The sequence below is a fragment of the Canis aureus genome, chromosome 19 (genome assembly GCF_053574225.1).
Source record: "Canis aureus isolate CA01 chromosome 19, VMU_Caureus_v.1.0, whole genome shotgun sequence".
NCBI lineage: Eukaryota > Metazoa > Chordata > Mammalia > Carnivora > Canidae > Canis > Canis aureus.
Window position 1 is genome coordinate 40182888 of NC_135629.1, and position 19654 is coordinate 40202541.

Below are 19654 nucleotides of genomic sequence, written 5' to 3' on the forward strand. Positions count from 1 at the left end.
AGCTGACCTCACATGAAGTCACAGCACAAACCCCATGGACTGCCAAGACCCATCTTAAGTGGACAGCAATCAGATGGGTGCCACCATGCCCTTGGCCTACTGCCAGGCTATGTAGCCCAAACCCACCTGCTTCCTCCCAGGACTGCATGTGGATTCCACCAGGAGAGTGGGCTTGGGGCTTCTATTCCATCATGCAAACTCACCCACCTAGTATGTTCTCCGTTTCTGACACTGTGTTCTCACCTCTAGTTGCACCCTATGTACATTTGGCCTGCACCTCTCAGGCCCTGCTATAAGGCTGCTTCTCAGCTCAGCCCTTGGCCATCAGCCCTCTTCTCGTTAGGGAAGAGGGAGTTTAGGGACACAGGCTTCTGGGTCTGGGGAGTTGGCCTGCCAGTCTTTTGGAGGCTTAAATTTGTCACATCCGGAGGAGGATCATCCTGTGCAGCCTTTGTAGTTCTTTGGGCACCTTCCCACTTTCCTGATCAGATGCCAGACATAAGGCCTGTCATCCTCCGTTATCCCCCTTACCGCCCCAAGGCCAGGGTTCTTCCATGCCAGATGGCATCCCATCTCCCATCACCACTCTCCCAGTGTGGGGGAACTCCCTGTGTTCAGCCTGCCCCAGCTGACCCCAAAGCTGGAAACAATGGGGGGTCAGGGCAGTGCTCCTCCACTCCCTTCCACTGGGCTGTGCTCACTTCCTTCCTGCTGGCTGCCTGAGGAAGTGTCCTGCCCTGGGACAGTCTGGTCTGGCCTTTGTTTCCCCAGGGGCCCCCACCCTCGCAGTTTCCAAGGCTTCTGTCCCTTGTGGAGCTAGCACAGTGGTATGAGGACACACCCTCCCTTGCCATGTCCTGGACTCCTTGGTCCTCAGGAACAGACTCTGAGGCATGTACCCAATTGCCCCAGTTGCCCAGTCTTCTGCAGCCTTCTGTTAGGACAGAGGCCCTGGGTATCAAGGAGGTGGGCTGGTAGGGTGAACAAGGTAAGCTCAGGGTGACTTGAGGATGTGCATACTTGTCCAACCCTCTGGAACAGTCTGCTGAGACTCTGCTGCAGCTCTCTCGGGCCAGCCCTGTTATAGGCACCCTCTTCCTATGGAAACAACCCTTTTCTCACCAGTTATGAGCTCCCTGGAGCTCTACAGTGTCTTGGTGAAGTTCACCCAGGAATGTCCTCTGGCAGGAGAGCTGGAGGCCTATAGACCCCTCCCAGCCCCTGTCCCACCCCAACCCTGCAGTCACACACATCAACACATTGTCCAGTCTGTCACTTGGGATACTTCCGCTCTCAGTGGAAAAAAAAATTGACTCAGCTCCTGGAAGTTCCCCCAAACCCCCTCAGAGCCAGTTCCCTTCTTCACCACCTGTTTTTGGGGACCTTGAGGCAAGCATCCCACCACTGGGGCCCTGCACTCACAGGCTACTGGATTTGAGGATGGGCCTCAATCCCAAGGGAAGGTTAAGGAGAAGAGCTCTCGGGGTTAGGAAGCTGCCCTGCCGGCATGGCGCAGGCTGTCACCTGAGCCAAGTCCCACAGCCTTCCTGTCACCTGGTGCAGTTCGCAGGGCCAGGGCATACTGGGGGAGGAGGGGGGAAGGCAGCCAGCCAGCAGGGCAAGCCGGAGGGAAACAGGGTCAAGGCGGTCCCTTCCCCCGCGCCGGTTCCTGGCCCTTTCCTCTCAGAGGGGCAGCAGGAAGTGAGGAAAAAGGGCTGGGGTGGGAGGCGGGAGCGGGTGGGAGGGGATGGGGTTTATCAAGTCGCCGGCGGGCTGCCCGGCGGGCAGCAGCTGGTGCGAGTAGCTTAGCCGGAGAGGCTCACCCGGGGAAGGAGGGAGGCCGCCGACCTACTGGGCCCACCGGCTCCCACACAGGTGAGCCCAGTGCAGGCGACTGGCCTGCAACCCCGTAGATCCTCTCGCAGGAGCTCTACCTCTCTCCTGTCCCTGGCACGCGGACGGGAATGGGCTGCTGGTGCAGACCCAGGCCCTTTGGGGAGCTGAGCCCTGTACGGGGTTCGGCGGAGAGGATCTAGGAAGAGGCAGGGAGGCCCGGTCTAGCTCCAAGCCTGCTCCTCAACAGGAGGGGCTCGTGGGGCGAAAGGGCTCCTGATAGCGGGTGGAGATTCGGGGAAGCCCCTCTAGCCAGGCCAATTTCTCTGCTGTCGGGCCGGGCACTGCTGCAACCGCAGCAGCCTTCTCAGAGTTGAACTAAGGCCTGGGGGGCTCCTACGGGCCTCCACAGAGACTGGGCCCCTACCCCCAGGGCCCGCTGGGCTTACCGGCCCCCAGCGGGGCCGGCCACGCTGCGACTTAAAGCTCGTGTTGCCAAGACAACCACTGCCTCCGCCCAGCCCGGCGAGGGCTAAACGGCAGGAGCTTGGCCCCCTCTCTCCCAGTCGGGCAGGGGGCGGGGCTTCCCTTCAGACTGGGACGGGGGGAGGGGAGCCCTGATCCGTAGGGACCTGGCAATACTGTCCAGGGAGGCCCGAGGTCGGCTCTGGTCACCGTCTCTCTCTCCAAACTACGGCCCCAGGGCTGGAAGCTACACTCGCGGGTACAGGGCCAGATCCTGGGCTGCCCCCAGCCAAGGCCCCGGGCGCCGCAGCACCACCTTATGGACGGGCGGAGGAACACCGCCTTCTTTATTCCCTCCGCGACTCGCGTCCCGGATGCTGTCCCTTTAAGCTGGCTGGTCGCGCGGCCGAGCGGAGGACTGTACCACCGGCCGCGGGCTGGTGGGGGAGGAAATCTTGGGCTGACTGGAGCTCGCGCCTGAGACTCCAGAAGAAGGCCCCGTTAGAGGGGCCTCACGACCCCAGATGCGTGGCCACATTCCTCGGCGGAGGATCTGGGGACCCTGGAGGCCTAAAGGCGGCACTGGCTGCGCGAAAGTGAGGCCCACCTCCCCGCCGCCGCCGCAAGTCCTGCCCGGGGCCCACCTCCACGCTGGATTCTTAAAGGGCCCGCGGGCCGGGCTGCGGTGGGGGGCGGAGCAGCAGAGGCGCCGAGCCGGGACCGCGCCTGGGCGAGCGGCCGGAGCGGGCCGGGCTGGGTCGGGGATGGCGGTGGCCGTGGCGCGGGTCCCGGCGGCGCCCCGCGCGAGGTGAGGGCGAACGGTGCAAGCCTAGCGGCTCTCCCCGTAGGCTGGGTTTGGACCCTCGGGGATGCGCCCAGCGGGGCGGCCCAGGGACCCCCCCCCCACCCGGCCCGGCTCAGGCCCCACGTGCGGGGCGGGGGCGGGGTCCCGCACAAAGGCCAGGAGAAGTGAGCTCCTCCCCGGGCCCGCCTGGCGAGCGGGCGCGCGCATTCCCGGTGGCTGCGGAGGGAAGGGCCGGTCGCCGGCGCCGCCATGGGAGGTCTGCCGCCCCTTTGTCCCGGTGGGGCCTCCACCGAGCTTGGGAGAGAAGGTCTGCGCCTGAGACAGTCCTGACAGCCTCGCTCTTCCGCCAGGCGGGTGCTGCACAGATACCAGCTCTGCGGCTGTCTTCCAGCTTCCTGGTGGCTGCTTGAGCTCTGCCCTGCCTTATCCCAATGCTAGCATTTCTCTAGATCAGGAGTTCTTCACGGGGTACAGAGTGGGCCTTGGGTTTGGGGCTCTCTGAAACCGTGTGTTGTTGGGCGGTGTGCAGGCATCTGTATTTCTGAGCAGCGAGTCCATAGCTCAGCCTGCCAATTCTCAGACCCACAGATCTACCAGAGGTCTCTGCCCAGCCATAAGCCACCTGCTCCAGGAAGGAGCCCTATGTTCCTGGCAGTGAGTTCCCAGGGTGTCTTGCCTTCTCAGTGGTCTGTGGTCTCTCAGACCTGTTACAGTCCCCTAACTGGGCACAGTGCCCCACACAGCTTGGGCTTTGGGGGTGTGAATGGGTTTGTGGTGGACACCTCCAGGATTCTGTAGACTGACTTGCTCTCTCCCATCTTTCCCCCAGTTCCTGAGCTGGTGTCAGGCAGGTGACACCACCGTCTCCCTGCAGCCCCCAGCATGTGGGCAGGCCTGGGCCCTGCCGTCACACTGGCCCTGGTGGTGGTGGCATGGGCCGCCCAGCTCAAACCCACAGCACCACCCATCTTTACCGGCCGGCCCTTTGTGGTAGCATGGGATGTGCCCACACAAGACTGTGGCCCTCGTCTCAAGGTACCACTGGACCTGAAGGCCTTTGATGTGCAGGCCTCACCCAATGAGGGTTTTGTGAACCAGAACATCACCATCTTCTACCATGACCGGCTGGGCCTGTATCCACGCTTCAGTTCAGTGGGGAGGTCTGTGCATGGTGGCGTGCCACAGAATGGCAGCCTCTGGGCACATCTGAAGATGCTGCAGGAACATGTGGAGCACTACATTCGTTCACAGGAGCCTGCAGGCCTGGCAGTCATCGACTGGGAGGACTGGCGGCCTGTGTGGGTGCGCAATTGGCAGGATAAGGACATATACCGCCAGTCATCGCGCCAGCTGGTGGCTGTTCGCCACCCTGACTGGCCTGCAGACCGTGTGGTGAAGCAGGCGCAGTACGAGTTTGAGTTTGCCGCCCGGCAGTTCATGCTGGAGACCCTGCGCTTCGTCAAGGCAGTTCGGCCACGGCACCTCTGGGGCTTCTACCTCTTCCCCGACTGTTACAACCACGACTATGTGCAGAACTGGGAGACCTACACCGGCCGCTGCCCTGACGTTGAGGTCTCCCGGAACGATCAGCTGGCCTGGCTCTGGGCCGAGAGCACAGCCCTCTTCCCTTCTGTTTACCTGGACGAGACGCTTGCGTCCTCCACCCATGGCCGCAACTTTGTCAGCTTCCGAGTTCAGGAGGCCCTTCGCGTGGCTCACACCCATCACGCCAACCATGCGCTCCCGGTCTACGTCTTCACACGACCCACCTATAGCCGCAGGCTCACAGGCCTTAGCGAGGTACGTGCCTTCCTGGGCCCTGCCTTCTTCCCCAGGGTACCACTGCAGGTTTGGGATAGCAGGGGGACCTGCCCCCTAGCTGACTAGCTGCCCTAAATCCCCTGCCGTCATTCTCTCTGGGATCCTGTGAAAGGGTGGCAGAGTAGGTCTCTCCGTTTTGTGGGTAAGAAAATCGAAATCCAGAGAGACTGAGAAATTTGCTCAAAGCTTCCCAGCACACCCGAGGCAGAGCAGGGACTTGGGACTAGGCATTCTGACTTTGGAGTTCATCCTGATAGATACATCCTAGATTCAAGTGGGCCATTGGCTTGAGAAATGGAAGCCAAAGTACGGAAGCAAATGGCTTGCACATCTAATGAGAAAATGTAACAACCTCTGCCTTAGGCTGGGGAGGGGTACTGGGCTGAGGGATCAGCAAGTCAGAACAGGGTTGGGGCCTGCCCAGCCTGTCTTGTCCTCACCCTGTGGTCTCGGTCTTCCCCATTGACTCTCTTCCTCCTCCCACACAGATGGATCTCATCTCCACCATTGGTGAGAGTGCAGCCCTGGGCGCAGCCGGGGTCATCCTCTGGGGCGACGCAGGCTACACCACTAGCACGGTGAGTAAGAACCCCCCCTCCACCAGCCTGCCAAAGTGGAGTCTGCAGGAGGCAGACAGACAGGTGCAGCTTTGGGCTGCCCACCTTAAGGTGGGCAAACCAACCTAGTCTGGGTCCCTTGTCTCACACCCAGGCACCTCTGATCCCAACAGAGAAGAAAGCGTTCTTCCCCTAGTCCCAGGAAAGGAGTCATGGTATCCTGAACAGCCTTTGAGTTCCACCCTTACCCCCTTAACTCCCCTCTCCCGCCCCCCCCCCCCCCCCCCGCATTTCCCTCTTCCCCTGCTGGGCTTATCCCCGTCCCCTCCTCCCTTCTCTGCAGGGACAGGGACAGTAGGGCTCAAACATGCCTGTACACATACACAGGTGGACACTGTTAAAAGAAAGTACAGACCTTGCAGTGTGAACACAGAATGTCCATCTGGGCCTGTGGGCTGAGGCGGCTGACTCTGATCCCTGGCCTTTGTCCCCAGGAGACCTGCCAGTACCTCAAGGATTACCTGAAGCGGCTGCTGGTTCCCTACGTAGTCAACGTGTCCTGGGCCGCCCAGTATTGCAGTTGGGCACAGTGCCATGGCCACGGGCGCTGCGTACGCCGTGACCCCAGCGCCAATACCTTTCTGCACCTCAGTGCCAGCAGCTTCCGCCTGGTGCCTAGCCACGTACCTGGTGAGCCCCAGCTTCGACCAGAGGGCGAGCTCAGCTGGGCTGATCTCAATCACCTGCAGACACACTTCCGCTGCCAGTGCTACTTAGGCTGGGGTGGCGAGCAATGCCAGTGGGACCATACACGGGCAGCTGGGGGTGCCCGGGGGGCCTGGGCTGGGTCCCACCTCACCGGCCCGCTGGCTGTGGCAGCCCTGGTGCTCACCTGGACTTCATAGAGGTCTCTCACCTGGCTGCCAGGCAAGCTGGCCTCTGCCACAAGAGCTCTGCTAGGCCTGTAGGAGCCTGCGAGGGGTGGACAAACTGGAGCCTGGGGAGGGGGGGCAGAGCCCCTGGGATCCCCAACGCGTCCATACCAGCTCTCACCCCCCTGTTCTAAGGGGGAGGGGCAGTCCCCTGAGAGGCCCCTTCTCTCCCAGCCTGAGAGGAAGAGGGGCACAGCCGGGCCAGAGAGGACCTGACCCTACTCTCCTGCCCCTGAATAGTTTATTATTATTATTTTGGGGTCTCTTTTGTAAATTAAATATAAAACAACTGCTTCTATGCTTGGACTATCTGCACCTACCTAGGCCAGGACACGTGAGAGAGACTCAGGGTCTCTCAGGTTTGAGCTCAGCTCTGTCCCTGTGAGACTCTGCTGGGGACATCTTATTTGTTATATGCAGTCCATGGAACCCGGAGGCCCAGAGCTGCCCATTCTGCAGCTGCTCTGCTGGGGCAGGGGCCACTGGGAACAGAAGGATTCACATTGCACCCCAACACCAAGGACCTTGTTTTCTCCATATTGATAAGAAAGCAGTTGGGCCCGACATTCTGTGAGGGACCAGACTCATTGTGCTCGCCCACTTGCCCCTGGGTCCCTAGCTGGGCCAGTGCCACTCACCTCACGTTGCCCATCCAGGGAGAAAGGGGAAGTAGATATTTGATATTCCCTGGCTGGGCAAGTAGCCAGACCACCCCTCCCTACTGTTCCCACAGGCAGGGGCGTCTCCTCCACTCCCAGCTCCCAAGGGCAGTGAACTCCAGCCACACATGCCTCTTCCCAGCTGGGTCACAGTCCTCCACTGGGGTTTGGGACCTCGTCCCTGTCCCGCTGCAAAGATGCACAGTGGCGCGAGAGGGAGGCATCTTGAGTCTGGGAGCAGAGACGTCCTCAGAGGTCAGCCCTGTCCTGGCCATGGGAGAATGTGGCTTATCCCTAGCTGTCCCAGGGGAGAGGGGTAGCTGCTGGAGTAATCAGATTAGCTCTGGCCTACTTCACTCCCCTGCTTTTGAAGTTACCTGGTCTCTGGAAGCAGAGGGTCTCTGCTCCTCTTCTCAGTCATCAGACCCACACTTGGGGTCCCCTTGTGTTAGTGATGACGCCAGCCCTGCCCTCAGCATACACTGAAGGTGAGGAGACACACTCCAGAATCAGCCAAGTGGTGAAGGGGGCATTCCAGCCGCAAGGACTCAAAGGAGGTATCCTCAAGGAAGTGCTTTCTACACTGAGTTTTGAAAGTGGAAGCGGAAGCTTGATAGTAAAGATAAAGTGAGGGCAAAGACTGGAGGAAGTCAGAACACAGCTGGGACTTGGCAATCTGAGGCTGCGGGGTGGCCAAGGGGTTATGGCAATCTGAGGCTGCGGGGTGGCCAAGGGGTTACTGCAGGTGGGGCGGGGTGTACGCCTGACCTTGCCTGATGGCGGTGACCATCTCACCTGTGCAGTAAACACACAGTAAACACACATGCCGGTGCTAGGCTGCATCTGTGAGCCACACCAGGAAAGAGTGCTGTCGTCAAGGGGGTGCACACTAGATGCAAAGGCCAATTCAGATGTGCTCGGTGGAGCAGAGTCTGGAGAAGCGAGCCACACCAAACTGATGTCAGCTCAGGTTGTAAAGTGATCCTCGTCCCTCTGGCTGGTGATGGCAGAGAATGGAGGGAAGGGGCTGGTGGTAGCATCGGGAAGGCAGTGTCAGTTCACCTGGTGGAGGAGGGGTGCCCAGCTGCTCATGGCCATGGTGGGGAGAAGCCTGCTGAGCAGAAGACGAAAATATTGGTCAAGGAAAAATAGGTCAAGGAAGAAGCTGTGACTTACTGCCCTCGCACCTCTGACTTCCCCTACCCAGCTGTGACCCTCAAACACACCTGTGAACTACCCTACCCACATCTGTAATACCCAACCTCTGTGACTTCCCATCTAGCTAGGAATTCTTCATACCTATGCAAAGCTGAGATTTCCCCCACACATATGATCTTACACAACGGTTTCCTCCCCCCAACATCTGTGACCTGTACCCATCTAGCTGTGGCCCCCTCCGTGCAAACCTGTGATAACATCACTTTCCAGGAGGACCTGGAAGACAGTCTCATGGAAGGTGCAGGGACCGCCACAGCTGTGGATGGGTGGGTGAGAGTAATGGGAGCGAGGTGGCTCAGACCCGGGGTAGGCACGCAACCAGAGAGAGCAGGCAGGGCTGGACCACGAAGGTGGACTGACCCCAGACACACACAGCACTTGGACCATTCTGGCCAGACCAGCTCAGCAGGGGCAGGGCCCTCAGGTTGGGGAGGACTTCAGGTGCCCCAGCATCTTCCTGCTGTTCCACCATTAGAGATTCTCTGCTAAACTGAATCCAGATAGAGAACGCCAGCCCAGTGGTTGGCTGGATTGTGCCAATCATGGCACTAGGTTTCTGGGGGCACCAGAAGGTAGTATGAACCCTCAGAGAGGGAGTCAGGGCTGTCTTGATGTTCTGTCCACTCAGCCCTTGGGAGTTGTGCCAGGCTCTCTGAGCCTAATGGTCATCACTCTGGGACTCTACTTTGTGAACAGGATCAGTAGCCACCACCTCTGTGGTGATCCTGTGCTTGGGTCCTCCTGCTTCAATGCAGTCAGCTTCTCCATCCTAGCCTGGAGGACCAAGTCCAGATGACCGCAAGCTATGTGACTGACTCATTGACCACTGTTGTCAGGGGGCAGCACTGGCTCAGGCTCAGACTGGGCCATAGAGTCAGGTAGCACTTTCACCTGGACCAGGGACATGACGTTTCCTTCCACCCTGGCAGGTAAACCTGGGTGTGGGCACCTAGCAGGTCTCAAGAACCAGCTTCTGAATCAGCAAAGAAATGAAATCATAATGGAATGAACAAGCATGTGGTCACTGACACACCCATGGTCACACAAACATGGGGTCTCATAGTCACAAGACCGGAGTCTCACTGCCAGTCTCACTGGATCCCATGTTTGCACAGACATGCTCTACTGGAGCTTGCACAAAAGCCTAGAGCAAAGCTGAGCAGGGCTTCACAAGGATGCGCTCAGTGACCAGCCCAACTTCACAGACACAGTGCCTTTCACACTTGTCCCAAAAGCACAGGTGACTTACCCCCTGGGGCATAGTCAGTGTTGGGCCTGGGGCCTAAAAAAGGTCTTCACTTTTTTAATCAGAGGAAGATACAGATTAATAATGAATATATGATAATGACCTCAGTCTGGATTGCATTTGTCTTTGTACCAGCATAGCTATAAAATGTACTCTTTAATGTTTTGAGGAAGGGGCCCAGAAAGTCGAAAAGTACCCGAGCCCCACAAATGTCCTAAGGCACCCCTGCACAAGAGTATGCTCCCTCCATCTCCAGTACCAAGGATCCCAGATGCCAGTATCACAAACAGGCCTGTCCAGCAGGGTCTGCCACCCAGGCAGGCCCCCTGCATTGCTGCCATCCCCACACGAACCCCAACCCAAATAAAGCCACAAAGCCCAGTGGAGGTGTTGACCGTGTGGGCAGGGCCGCTTCCGGCCCAGCCCCACCTCCTAACAAGGCACTTTGTTAGGGATGCGAGGTGGCTCTGCTGCCTGGCCCAGCCCTCCGGCCCCAGGCCTGCCCCTCAGCCCGCCCCCAGACTGGGTGGGGTGACCCCCTGACAAAAGCTCAGAGTTTCCAGCAGCAGCTTCCTCCCAGAGTCTGGTGCCGCTGGGGCCAGAGTTGAGGAACAGAATCTTGCTGAGCCCTGCCTAGGCCCTCACTCGGGGGTCAGGAAATGTGGAGGATGAGGCCCTTCAGCCCTGAGGTCAGCAGGGACAAGTGGGCAGACTCGCGGGTATCCTGGAGGGTTGGGCTGACCTGTCGTTGGTCGCTGAGCATCTCTTCCTCCAGTGGCTGGCCAGGATTCCTAGGGGATGAGACAGGAAAGGATCCTCCATCAGTCAGGTCAGCCTGGGGGTTGAGGGCCTGGCTCTCAGCAGCTCTTCTCAAAACAGAAGTCATAGCTTCTGTCGCGCCCCCACCCCCACCCCCGCAACACCCCGGGGGAAGGGGATCCGTTAGCTTAGGCACACACTACACACACACAAAGCCTGACAAAGTCTGTGGGAGACAAGAGGGCAGAGGCCCCATCCTAGAGACAACTCAGATATGCACCCCCTCCGTGCCTTTCCTTTGCCCTCTGACCTCCCCGAGCCCTGAGCCAAGGTCAATGTTTACCTAAAGCTGGAGCTGGGGTGGATTAATGAGCAAGGGGCTTGGCTGGCCTTTTCTGAGTAGGGAGTCAGAGAGTTCAGAACCCGCTCTCAGCTTTGCCTCCCCTGGCCAGGTTTCCCTAGACTCATCCTCTGCCATGGCAGTCCATCTGCTTCCCACCTATGCCCTCTTCCTGACCTTGCTCGGCACCGCCCAAGGCTCCAGGAGCTCCGTGGTACCCAACCAGCCCTTCACCACCATCTGGAACGCAAACACCCAGTGGTGCCTGGAGAAATACGGCGTGGATGTGGATGTCAGTGTCTTCGATGTGGTGGCCAACCCAGGGCAGACCTTCCGTGGCCCCGACATGACCATTTTCTACAGCTACCAGCTGGGCACCTACCCATATTACACATCTGCTGGGGAGCCTGTGTTTGGTGGCCTGCCCCAGAATGCCAGCCTGGATACCCACCTGGTCCACTCATTCCAGGACATTCAGGCTGCCATACCTGAGTCTGACTTCTCAGGACTGGCGGTCATCGACTGGGAGGCATGGCGCCCACGCTGGGCCTTCAACTGGGACAGCAAGGACATTTACCGGCAGCGCTCACGGGCACTGGTACGGGGGCAGCATCCAGACTGGCCAGCTACTCGGGTGGAGGCAGCAGCTCGGGACCAGTTCCAGAAAGCTGCACAGGCCTGGATGGCAGGCACCCTCAAGCTGGGCCAAGCACTGAGGCCTCGTGGCCTCTGGGGCTTCTATGGCTTCCCTGACTGCTATAACTATGATTTTCTAAGCCCCAACTATACAGGCGAGTGCCCACCAGGTATTGGTGCCCAGAATGACCAACTGGGATGGCTATGGCGCCAGAGCCGTGCCCTCTACCCCAGCATCTACTTGCCCACAGAGCTGGAGGGCACAGGGAAGGGACAGATGTATGTGCGGCACCGTGTAGGCGAGGCATTCCGTGTGGCTGAGGATGTTGGGGACCCCTATCTGCCAGTGCTGCCCTATGCTCAGATCTTCTATGACAACACGAACCGCGTTCTGCCCCTGGTGAGTCTCCTGTGACCCCACCCACCTTGTAACCTATCTTGTCGGGCATTAGGTCTAATAAGTGAGGCCCACAGCCTTGGGGCACTTTTATCCATTATTTTCCATTCCTTGAGCTCTTACTGTGTGCCAAGTTCTGTGCTCTGTAGAGGCGATTCAGCATTCATCACACAAAGATGTAGTACCTGCTGTGTGGCACTCACAGGCCAGAGGGAGGACAGGCTTGCCTCTTGCCACCAGGGCCAGAGCAGCCCCAGGTGGCGGTTATGAGTTATTTGTCCCATCCAGCGGTGTTATGGCAATCTGCTGAGGGGAGGGAGGAAGGCCTCTCAGAGCCATATTGTCCCTTTCCCCAGGACGAACTGGAGCACAGCCTAGGGGAAAGTGCAGCCCAGGGGGCAGCAGGAGTGGTGCTCTGGGTAAGCTGGGAGAACACAAGAACCAAGGTGAGCTCAGGCCCAGGATGGGGGTGAGGGCTGCGGGCAGGGGTGGGGCTGCCAGGCTGACTGGGAGGGGAGACCCTGGCCCACCCTTTCTATCCCTGCAGTCCTGGTTGGCCAGCAGGTAAAAGAGCGAGTCAATGCCCTAGATTGGCCCATGCGTGATCATGGTGTCCCTGATGTTCCTCCCCCCCACTCAGGAATCATGCCAGGCCATCAAGGAGTATGTGGACACCACCCTGGGGCCCTTCATCCTCAACGTGACCAGTGGGGTTCTTCTGTGCAGTCAAGCCCTATGCTCAGGCCATGGTCGCTGTGTCAGGCGCCCTAGCTACCCTGAGGCCCTCCTCTTCCTCAACCCCACCAGTTTCTCCATCCAGCTCCCTCCTGGTGGCAGGCCCTTGACCCTACAAGGTGCCCTCTCCCGTGAGGATCGGATGAGGATGGCTGTGGAGTTTCAATGTCGCTGCTATCGTGGCTGGAAGGGAGTGCGGTGTGAGCAGCAGGGCATGCGGTAATTGGCCACACACCAGGATATACACATTGAGTACCTTGTTTACCTTAAAAATAAAATCGTTATTTTGCCAGCAAAAGTGGGTCTATTTGGGAACAGCAGAGAATTGCAATTTGAGACAAGATGCGGCGTGCTGTTGCAAAACCATAGCCAAGTCCGGAGAACAAAGAAGAGGAATGCTGTTTTATAAAGGGGGGAGTGGGAAGGGCCTGTTATAAACAGAACTCGTTGGAGTGAAGCAGGAGTTTGAGGGTGGTGGCTTTTCATTGTTACGAGGCTCTCATTGGCTGGGCTGCAATCAGAAAAATCTTTCCTCCCACAGGGGTAGTAAAGTAGGCTTCTCGTTGGGTCTGTAAAGGGCTTCAAGAAATGGTTATGTCTGAATTCCCCCTTCTTGCCTTTTGACTCCATTTAAAATGAGGTCTCTTTTCTTCGGTTTCACAACCTAATGAATTCCGAGCCTGGCCACAGCTTTCTCAAGTACAAGCAGTAAAACATGATCATGATCACAAGTAAAACAAGTCATGATCACAGTCAGGAGTACTCTCAGCCACCATCAAGAGCATATGCCTAAAAAAAAAAAAAAAAAAAAAAAAAGAGCATATGCCTGCACCTGTGCAAATGCTTAACAGACCAGGATAGTTAGTTACCTAAGGGGCTAGAGCCTCAGCACTCACCCAGCAGGGTCATAAACCTCTCCAGAGACACCGAGCCAGTCTTTAAACAGTAGCAATCACAAGAATTGACATTCACTGAGCACCTACTCTTCCCCAAATCCTGTGCTAAGCATTTTAAGTAGACTATAGCTCATTCGGTCCTAACACGACGTTCTGAGGCAACAGGCACACAACTGAGAGGGCAAGCACTTTGCCCAAGGCTGCACAGCCAAAAATAGAGAAGCTGAGATCAAACCCAGGCTGTCTAGCCATCGAGGTAAAGCCCTTTGGCTCCTACTGTGTGTTGAGAGTAACCAGCCCTGCAACCTGAATCTGCTCAGAGGGCCGAGCCTCGCAAATAAAGCTCTTGCTTCCAGAGCTAGTGAGTGGCTAAGACGTGCCGGCGCTGGGATCCAGAGGGCACAGAAGACGCTCGTCTCTCTCACTCAGACCTGATGGCTGTCGAGGGCGGCCGCTTCCGAGCATGCGGTCCAAATTTCAGGAGGAAGCTCTCCCTGACCGTTTCCACGCTGGACCCTTTCCTCCCGGAGGCCAATGGGAACGGAGACCTGCCGAGCCTAGGGCGGGGCGGGAGGAGGCGAGGCGGAAGCAGAGCGAGGTGGAGGGAGCCTGCCCGCGGCCAAGGATCCGGCGGGATGCGCCCCGGCAAGACCCCGGCCGAGCGCAATCCCGGACGCCTCGGCAGCGGCCAGGAGCGGGGACGCGGGCTCAGGGCGGGGCGCGGCGAGGAGGAGGCGGACCTGCGCTGGGTCCCAGCCCCCGGGCGAAGAGGGCGGGGGGGCAGGAGGCGGAGCCGCGGCCGAGGCCGGCTGTGGGTGTGCGCGGGCTCAGCGGCGGGGCGCGGGCGCCGGGGGCGGGGCCTAGGGGGGTCGCGCCTCAGGCGGGGCGGCGCGGGCCGCGACGGCTGCAGTGCGTCCGCCGCACCGCTAGGGGCAGCGCGGGAGGCCGGCCGGGTGCGCGCCACAGAGCGGGAACAGGCCGGAGCCCAGCGAGGACGCGGAGCATCCCGGACCTTGGCTTCAGCATGTCAGTACCTCCCCGTCCCCCCTCGGAGCGTGTTCGTTCTCCCTGCCCCCCGCCTCCCCACGCGTGCGGCGCTCGAGTGGCTGTGTCGTCCCGCACGCCCTCCCTGCGTCTGTCGTTCCCTCCCAGAGCGTGCCGAGCCACACCCACCCAGCTAAGCTCCCGAAGTACCCCCCCAAGACTCAACGGTTTGTCACCCACTAGGAGGGAGGGGGAAACCGAGGTACAGGAGAGCCTTCCTGCCTCTCTCTGAGGACACAGGAGCCCCCCTCACAATGGGTGGGGTCGGCACCGAAAGGGTTAAGCCCGCGGGGAAGTCTGGGGCTCCAAGCCTGGGGGCGGATCCTGGGGCTTCCTCCCTCTGGGTCCAGCCAGGGCTGAGGCAGCTGCGGAGGCGGCTGGTGCAGGTGAGGGGCGTTCGGCCCTCTGAGTGTGTGTAGTGGGGGAGGGGAGGAGACGCCTCCCTGTGCATGCCTACCTGTGCCGTGTGGAATTGGCCTCAAGCTTAGGGGACTCTGGGGAGGTGGCGAAGGGGAGCCAAGACGTCCTCTGGAGCAGGTGAGTAGAAGGGTGAGGCCCAGTGGACCCCCTACCGCCAGAAACACCACCCCCAGCATGGACCCTCCTGGCAGCAGGGCCTGGGGTAGGAAGGGCAAACAATGGGGGTTAGGCGCAGGAGGCCTGAGCCCCCAACCTGGTGGCCGTTGGACACCCTTGTGGATTTAGGAAGGAAGCTGTGGTCCTTATCTAGGGTGACTATGAAACTCAGGCCAATGGGGAACCAAGCCTGCAAGAGCCACATTGCTGTGGGACCTTGAGCTAGGCCCCTTGCCATTGCTGCTGGAGCCCCATCTGAGGGGATACTTGGGTCTGTGCCCAAGCAAAGTGTCCCAAGCTGCGCAGTGTTGGGGAGGGGGCATGGGCTCTGTGCTCCTGGCAGGAAAGCCGGTTCAGGAAGGGGAAAAACCGATTCTAATGGGTGGGTGAGTGGTGCCTGAGGATCAGTCAGGTGGCAGGCATGGTCCAAGTGGTCAGAAAGGCTGGGACCTAGAATGCAGGGAAAAGGAAGGGACGGGGAGCTGCTCTTCTTCCAAAGGGAATCTTGGGTAGGTTTAAGTAGAGGGTCATGGCACCTAGCTTGCGTGTTTTGTCTGATGGCCAGCCAGCCAAGACAGTATAAGCTAAATCCACTGTCCTGTGGAGGACAAAGTTGTAGCCACAGCAGGCTGGGGCCAGGACCTTTGGGTTCTTCCCAGCCTTTAGCCTTCGGCCTCCCTCCTATATAGGGCAGGACACCCTATTTTCTCTGCTGTCCACCTGAGTCAGGTATAGGGGATGGTCTCCAGGTCACCTGTGCCATCAGGTGAGTATGGGGACAATGTGTAGCTTACCAGTTCCAGGTCGCATGGCTTACCTAGCACTTGGTCAGGCCCTCCCTGCCCCAATCCTGTCTGTCCTCCGTCTTGGCACAGCCTAGCATGGCTGTTGTCCACAGGAAGAGCACCTTTGGGCTCTGAGGAGATCCCAGTGTCTGGAGCCTGTACCCTTAATCTCCAGCCTGCGAGTGAGACACCTGCAACCCAGCAGGAGAGGACCTTGGCTCCTAGCCTGACTCAGCTGAGCCTGGTCCGGAACTTACATGTAGGTGAGAGCTTATTCTGAGCCCCGGCCCACCAAAGCTGGCCCCTACCCTAGACCCTACACACCAGGTAGAGCTGATCTTGAGTACCAGCCCAGCCGAGCTGACTCTGGATCCTGTACACCAGCCAGAACTGACCCTGAGCCCCAGGGTAGCTGAGCTGACCCCGGGTTCTGCATGCCATCCAGAGATGACCCTCAGTCCTGGCTCAACCAAGCTGACCCTGGAGCCCGCACACCAGCCAGAGGAGACCCCCGTCCCCAGCCTGGCTGAGCTGACCCTGGAGCCTGTGCACTGCCGACCTGAGCTCCTGGATGCCTGTGCCGACCTCATCAATGAGCAGTGGCCCCGCAGCCGTGCCTCCCGCCTGCACTCCTTGGGCCAGTCCTCAGATGCCTTCCCCCTCTGCCTGATGCTGCTGAGCCCCCGCCCCACACCCGAGGCAGCCCCCATTGTGGTGGGTCATGCCCGCTTGTCACGGGTGCTGGACCGGCCCCAGAGCCTCCTAGTGGAGACAGTGGTGGTGGCCCGGGCTCTGAGGGGCCGCGGCTTTGGTCGCCGCCTTATGGAAGGCCTGGAGGATTTTGCTCAGGCCCGGGGCTTCCGCCGGCTGCACCTCACCACCCACGACCAGCTGCAGTTCTATGCCCACCTGGGCTATCACCTGGGTGAGCCTGTGCAGGGCCTAGTCTTCACTAGCCGACGGCTATCTGCCACCCTGCTCAGGGCCTTTCCCAGAGCCCCCTCTCCCCGGCCACCCTACAAGGCTCCTAGTGTAACTGCCCAAACTGCCCCAAGAGCCCACAAGGGGCCATCGTTGCCACCACCCCCTCCCCTGCCTGAGCCCTTGACCTCCTCTCTCCCACCTCCCGCTGGGCTCCCTCCACAAAGCCTGCTGGAGACTCAGTACCAGGATCTGAGAGGATGCCCCATATTCTGGATGGAAAAGGACATCTGAGGGCTACCCAGGGCAGGGCACTGTCCTTCAGGGTCGATGGACTGCTTAGGACACTACCAGCCTCAGCCCATGGGCCATACCTCAGGCTCTAGCCCCTGGGGACAGCTTTAGCCTGACCACACTTCCTGAGTGCCAGTGGGGCTGGGAGATTGATTGCTCCATAGCTGTGGCTCAGAGCTGACAACGTGGTGGAATAAAGGCTTCTGTTGGGTGTGGCTGTGACAGTTTATTTGTTGACCCAGCCTCATCTTAGATCCCCTATCTCTGTGAGATCTGCTAGATCCACCTTGGTCCTGGGGCCATGGATAAAGGGACACCTTTGCCCTTTGCCTCTCTTACTCTCCCAGGCCCAGGTGACAAGATGTTTGTTCCCTTCCACATTCACTCATCACCATCCACTGAGTGCCTACTGTATGTTAGGCCCTAGGCTGGACCAAGGCAATGGGCAACTAGGTAGACAGGTGTGCAGTGGCAGGATCTATGTTGGACAGTGGAGCGCGAGTGCCCTCAGTCCATTTGGAGATCAGGGGGAGATGTTGTCACAGCAGAGACCTGAGCACTAAGGAGGAGTTAAACCAGGCAAGGGGGAGGGTGTTAAGTTCTTGGGGCAGAGAATAAGGTGGACAGAGGACAGAAGGGGCCTGGTGAGTGCTGTGAATGGGCAATGCACCAGAGGGTGCAGTGGTGCCGTGACAGAGACGGGAAGCATGGGAGGGGAGCTGCCCAGGCTGATATATGGCATAGCTGGTCTGAGAGGGCTGGAGGACCACCTGGGGACCATGCTTTCCCTGCCCCCCCCACCCATCCTTGGGAGTAGTTGGGGGAATGTTCCTGACTTTCCCTGCTATGTGCAAGGTGCAGCCATGGCCATGGCCTCTAAGCTCACAGCCCCTCTCTCCTGCAGGTTTCCATCCCTGGGGCATGATCATGCGGCTGGGCCTGGCCCTGGTGCTTGGAGTGGCCCTGTGCCTGGGGTTTGACCAGCTTCCCCTGTGGGCTCCTGAACGCCCCTTCTCTGTGCTATGGAACATACCCTCAGCACACTGTAAGACCCGCTTTGGTGTGCACCTGCCACTAGAGGCCCTGGGCATCACAGCCAACCGTGGCCAGCGTTTCCGTGGCCAGAACATCACCATCTTCTACAAGAACCAGCTCGGCCTCTATCCCTACCTTGGACCCAGGGGCATAACTCACAATGGGGGCATCCCCCAGGTTGTCCCTCTTGACCGCCACCTGGCCCGGGCTGCCTACCAGATCCATCGAAGCCTAGGTCGTGGCTTCACTGGCTTGGCAGTGCTAGACTGGGAGGAATGGAGCCCACTTTGGGCTGGGAACTGGGGCCGCCGCCGAGCCTATCAGGCAGCCTCATGGGCTTGGGCACAACGGGTATTCCCCCACCTGGACCCCCAGGAGCAGTTCCACAAGGCCCGTGCTGGCTTTGAACGGGCAGCCCGTGCCCTGATGGAGGACACACTGAGGCTGGGCCAGGCACTGCAGCCCCATGGGTTCTGGGGCTTCTATCGCTTCCCAGCCTGTAGCAATGGCTGGCATGGTACTGCTTCCAATTATACAGGCCACTGCCACCCAGCTGCTCTCGCCCGCAACACCCAACTTCATTGGCTCTGGGCTGCCTCCAGCGCCCTCTTCCCTAGCATCTACCTCCCACCCAGGCTGCCACCTACTCACCACCAGGCATTTGTCCGATACCGCCTGGAGGAGGCCTTCCGTGTAGCTTTCATTGGGCACCCACATCCCCTGCCTGTCCTAGCCTATGCCCGCCTCACATATCGGAGCACTGGGAGGTTCCTGTCCCAGGTGAGTGAAAGTTGAGATCTAGAGGTCTGAGTGGGGAAGGATGGCCCTGTCCTAGGAAGGTCTGAAGAGAATACCCTTGCCCAGGGGAGTCTGATGGGGAGGCCCTGATCTAGGTCTTAATGGGGAGGTCCTATCCTATCCTGGATCATCTGAAATGGAAATATGCCTCTGCCTTGGAAAATCTTGAGGGGGAAGGCGAAGCCCAGCCTTTGGAGCACTGGTCTGAGGGGAGACATTCTCTGAGTGGAGGACCTGAGAAGCCACTCAGAGGCTAAGTGCCAAGAAACCTTACTCTAAAGGTGGAATCAGATCCTAACAACAAACCAGAAAATTTCCTGGGAAGGTAGAGGTAGGCCCAGATGGATCTGGCCAGCTCAGTCCTGGCTTAGCAGCTCTTTGCCTCCAGGATGACCTTGTGCAGACCATTGGTGTGAGTGCAGCACTAGGGGCAGCCGGCGTGGTGCTCTGGGGGGACCTGAGCTTCTCCAGCTCTGAGGTGATCATTGCCCTCCAACCTGCCATGCAACCCATGCTGGAGTCCCAGGGTTGGGGGAAAGACCATGTCAGAGCCATGGAGCAGGAGCATTGATACATCCTTCTCCTCTCCTCAGGAGAAGTGCTGGCATCTCCGTGACTACCTAGTGGACACCCTGGGCCCCTATGTAATCAACGTGACCAGGGCAGCCATAGCCTGCAGTCACCAGCAGTGCCATGGCCATGGGCGCTGTGCCTGGCAAGATGGAGGACAGCTGGAAGCCTTTCTGCACCTGCAGCCAGATGGCAGCCCTGGAGCCTGGGAGTCCTTTAGTTGCCGATGTTATCCGGGCTGGGCTGGCCCTACCTGCCAGGAGCCCAGGCCTGCAGCTAGGCCTGAATAAGCAGCATAAAGCCAGAAGTTACCTGCCTCTGAGTCTCTTGTC

The 19654-nt window shown here is 59.3% G+C and overlaps 4 protein-coding genes and 1 long non-coding RNA gene across 11 annotated transcripts; 4 read left to right on the forward strand and 1 right to left on the reverse strand.

Moving 5' to 3' along the window:
* The first annotated feature begins 1583 nt into the window (after positions 1-1583).
* On the forward strand, positions 1584-6711 carry HYAL2 (hyaluronidase 2). Of its 5 annotated transcripts, none has more exons than XM_077858788.1 (4): positions 1584-1701; positions 3933-4903; positions 5413-5502; positions 5976-6711. In XM_077858788.1, the coding sequence occupies exons 2-4, from the start codon at positions 3986-3988 to the stop codon at positions 6384-6386; spliced, it is 1419 nt and encodes a 472-aa protein (XP_077714914.1). In that variant the 5' UTR covers positions 1584-1701; positions 3933-3985; the 3' UTR covers positions 6387-6711. The 5 variants fall into 5 exon arrangements, with proteins under 5 accessions (XP_077714914.1, XP_077714911.1, XP_077714912.1 ...); XM_077858785.1 differs by lacking the exon at positions 1584-1701 and adding an exon at positions 1742-1875; XM_077858786.1 differs by lacking the exon at positions 1584-1701 and adding an exon at positions 2960-3106.
* LOC144290026 (uncharacterized) lies at positions 5879-14133 on the reverse strand. 2 transcript variants are annotated; one of them, XR_013357903.1, is made up of 3 exons: positions 13731-14133; positions 10279-10327; positions 5879-8183 (listed from the first exon to the last, which is right to left on the reverse strand). It is a non-coding gene; the product is annotated as an uncharacterized LOC144290026 (long non-coding RNA). The 2 variants fall into 2 exon arrangements; XR_013357904.1 differs by having other exon boundaries at positions 12669-14133.
* HYAL1 (hyaluronidase 1) lies at positions 6866-12701 on the forward strand. The gene is made up of 4 exons (XM_077858790.1): positions 6866-10225; positions 10748-11671; positions 12025-12114; positions 12309-12701. The coding sequence occupies exons 1-4, from the start codon at positions 10196-10198 to the stop codon at positions 12624-12626; spliced, it is 1362 nt and encodes a 453-aa protein (XP_077714916.1). The 5' UTR covers positions 6866-10195; the 3' UTR covers positions 12627-12701.
* A 60-nt stretch (positions 14134-14193) lies between the features above and the next one.
* HYAL3 (hyaluronidase 3) lies at positions 14194-19644 on the forward strand. 2 transcript variants are annotated; one of them, XM_077858808.1, is made up of 4 exons: positions 14194-14325; positions 17824-18734; positions 19141-19230; positions 19346-19644. In XM_077858808.1, the coding sequence occupies exons 2-4, from the start codon at positions 17841-17843 to the stop codon at positions 19610-19612; spliced, it is 1251 nt and encodes a 416-aa protein (XP_077714934.1). In that variant the 5' UTR covers positions 14194-14325; positions 17824-17840; the 3' UTR covers positions 19613-19644. The 2 variants fall into 2 exon arrangements, with proteins under 2 accessions (XP_077714934.1, XP_077714935.1); XM_077858809.1 differs by lacking the exon at positions 19141-19230.
* On the forward strand, positions 14324-17134 carry NAA80 (N-alpha-acetyltransferase 80, NatH catalytic subunit). Its single transcript, XM_077860840.1, has 3 exons — positions 14324-14510; positions 15818-15967; positions 16093-17134. Exons 1-3 carry the CDS (start codon positions 14324-14326, stop codon positions 16917-16919), a joined length of 1164 nt encoding a protein of 387 aa, XP_077716966.1. The 3' UTR covers positions 16920-17134.
* Positions 19645-19654: the final 10 nt, after the last annotated feature.

What these genes read in the sequence shown, in the direction of transcription:
- NAA80 (XM_077860840.1), top strand. Translation starts at nt 14,324, where the DNA reads ATGTCAGTACCTCCCCGTCCCCCCTCGGAGCGTGTTCGTTCTCCCTGC. An exon ending in TACCCCCCCAAGACTCAACG is followed by an intron (nt 14,511 to 15,817) that starts GTTTGTCACCCA and finishes TGTTGTCCACAG; the next exon opens with GAAGAGCACCTTTGGGCTCT. An exon ending in GGTCCGGAACTTACATGTAG is followed by an intron (nt 15,968 to 16,092) that starts GTGAGAGCTTAT and finishes TACACCAGCCAG; the next exon opens with AACTGACCCTGAGCCCCAGG.
- HYAL2 (XM_077858788.1), top strand. Translation starts at nt 3,986, where the DNA reads ATGTGGGCAGGCCTGGGCCCTGCCGTCACACTGGCCCTGGTGGTGGTG. An exon ending in GGCTCACAGGCCTTAGCGAG is followed by an intron (nt 4,904 to 5,412) that starts GTACGTGCCTTC and finishes CCTCCCACACAG; the next exon opens with ATGGATCTCATCTCCACCAT. An exon ending in CAGGCTACACCACTAGCACG is followed by an intron (nt 5,503 to 5,975) that starts GTGAGTAAGAAC and finishes CTTTGTCCCCAG; the next exon opens with GAGACCTGCCAGTACCTCAA.
- HYAL1 (XM_077858790.1), top strand. Translation starts at nt 10,196, where the DNA reads ATGTGGAGGATGAGGCCCTTCAGCCCTGAG. An exon ending in TGAGGCCCTTCAGCCCTGAG is followed by an intron (nt 10,226 to 10,747) that starts GTCAGCAGGGAC and finishes TCCCCTGGCCAG; the next exon opens with GTTTCCCTAGACTCATCCTC. An exon ending in GGGAGAACACAAGAACCAAG is followed by an intron (nt 12,115 to 12,308) that starts GTGAGCTCAGGC and finishes CCCCCCACTCAG; the next exon opens with GAATCATGCCAGGCCATCAA.
- HYAL3 (XM_077858808.1), top strand. Translation starts at nt 17,841, where the DNA reads ATGATCATGCGGCTGGGCCTGGCCCTGGTGCTTGGAGTGGCCCTGTGC. An exon ending in CTGGGAGGTTCCTGTCCCAG is followed by an intron (nt 18,735 to 19,140) that starts GTGAGTGAAAGT and finishes CTTTGCCTCCAG; the next exon opens with GATGACCTTGTGCAGACCAT. An exon ending in TGAGCTTCTCCAGCTCTGAG is followed by an intron (nt 19,231 to 19,345) that starts GTGATCATTGCC and finishes TCCTCTCCTCAG; the next exon opens with GAGAAGTGCTGGCATCTCCG.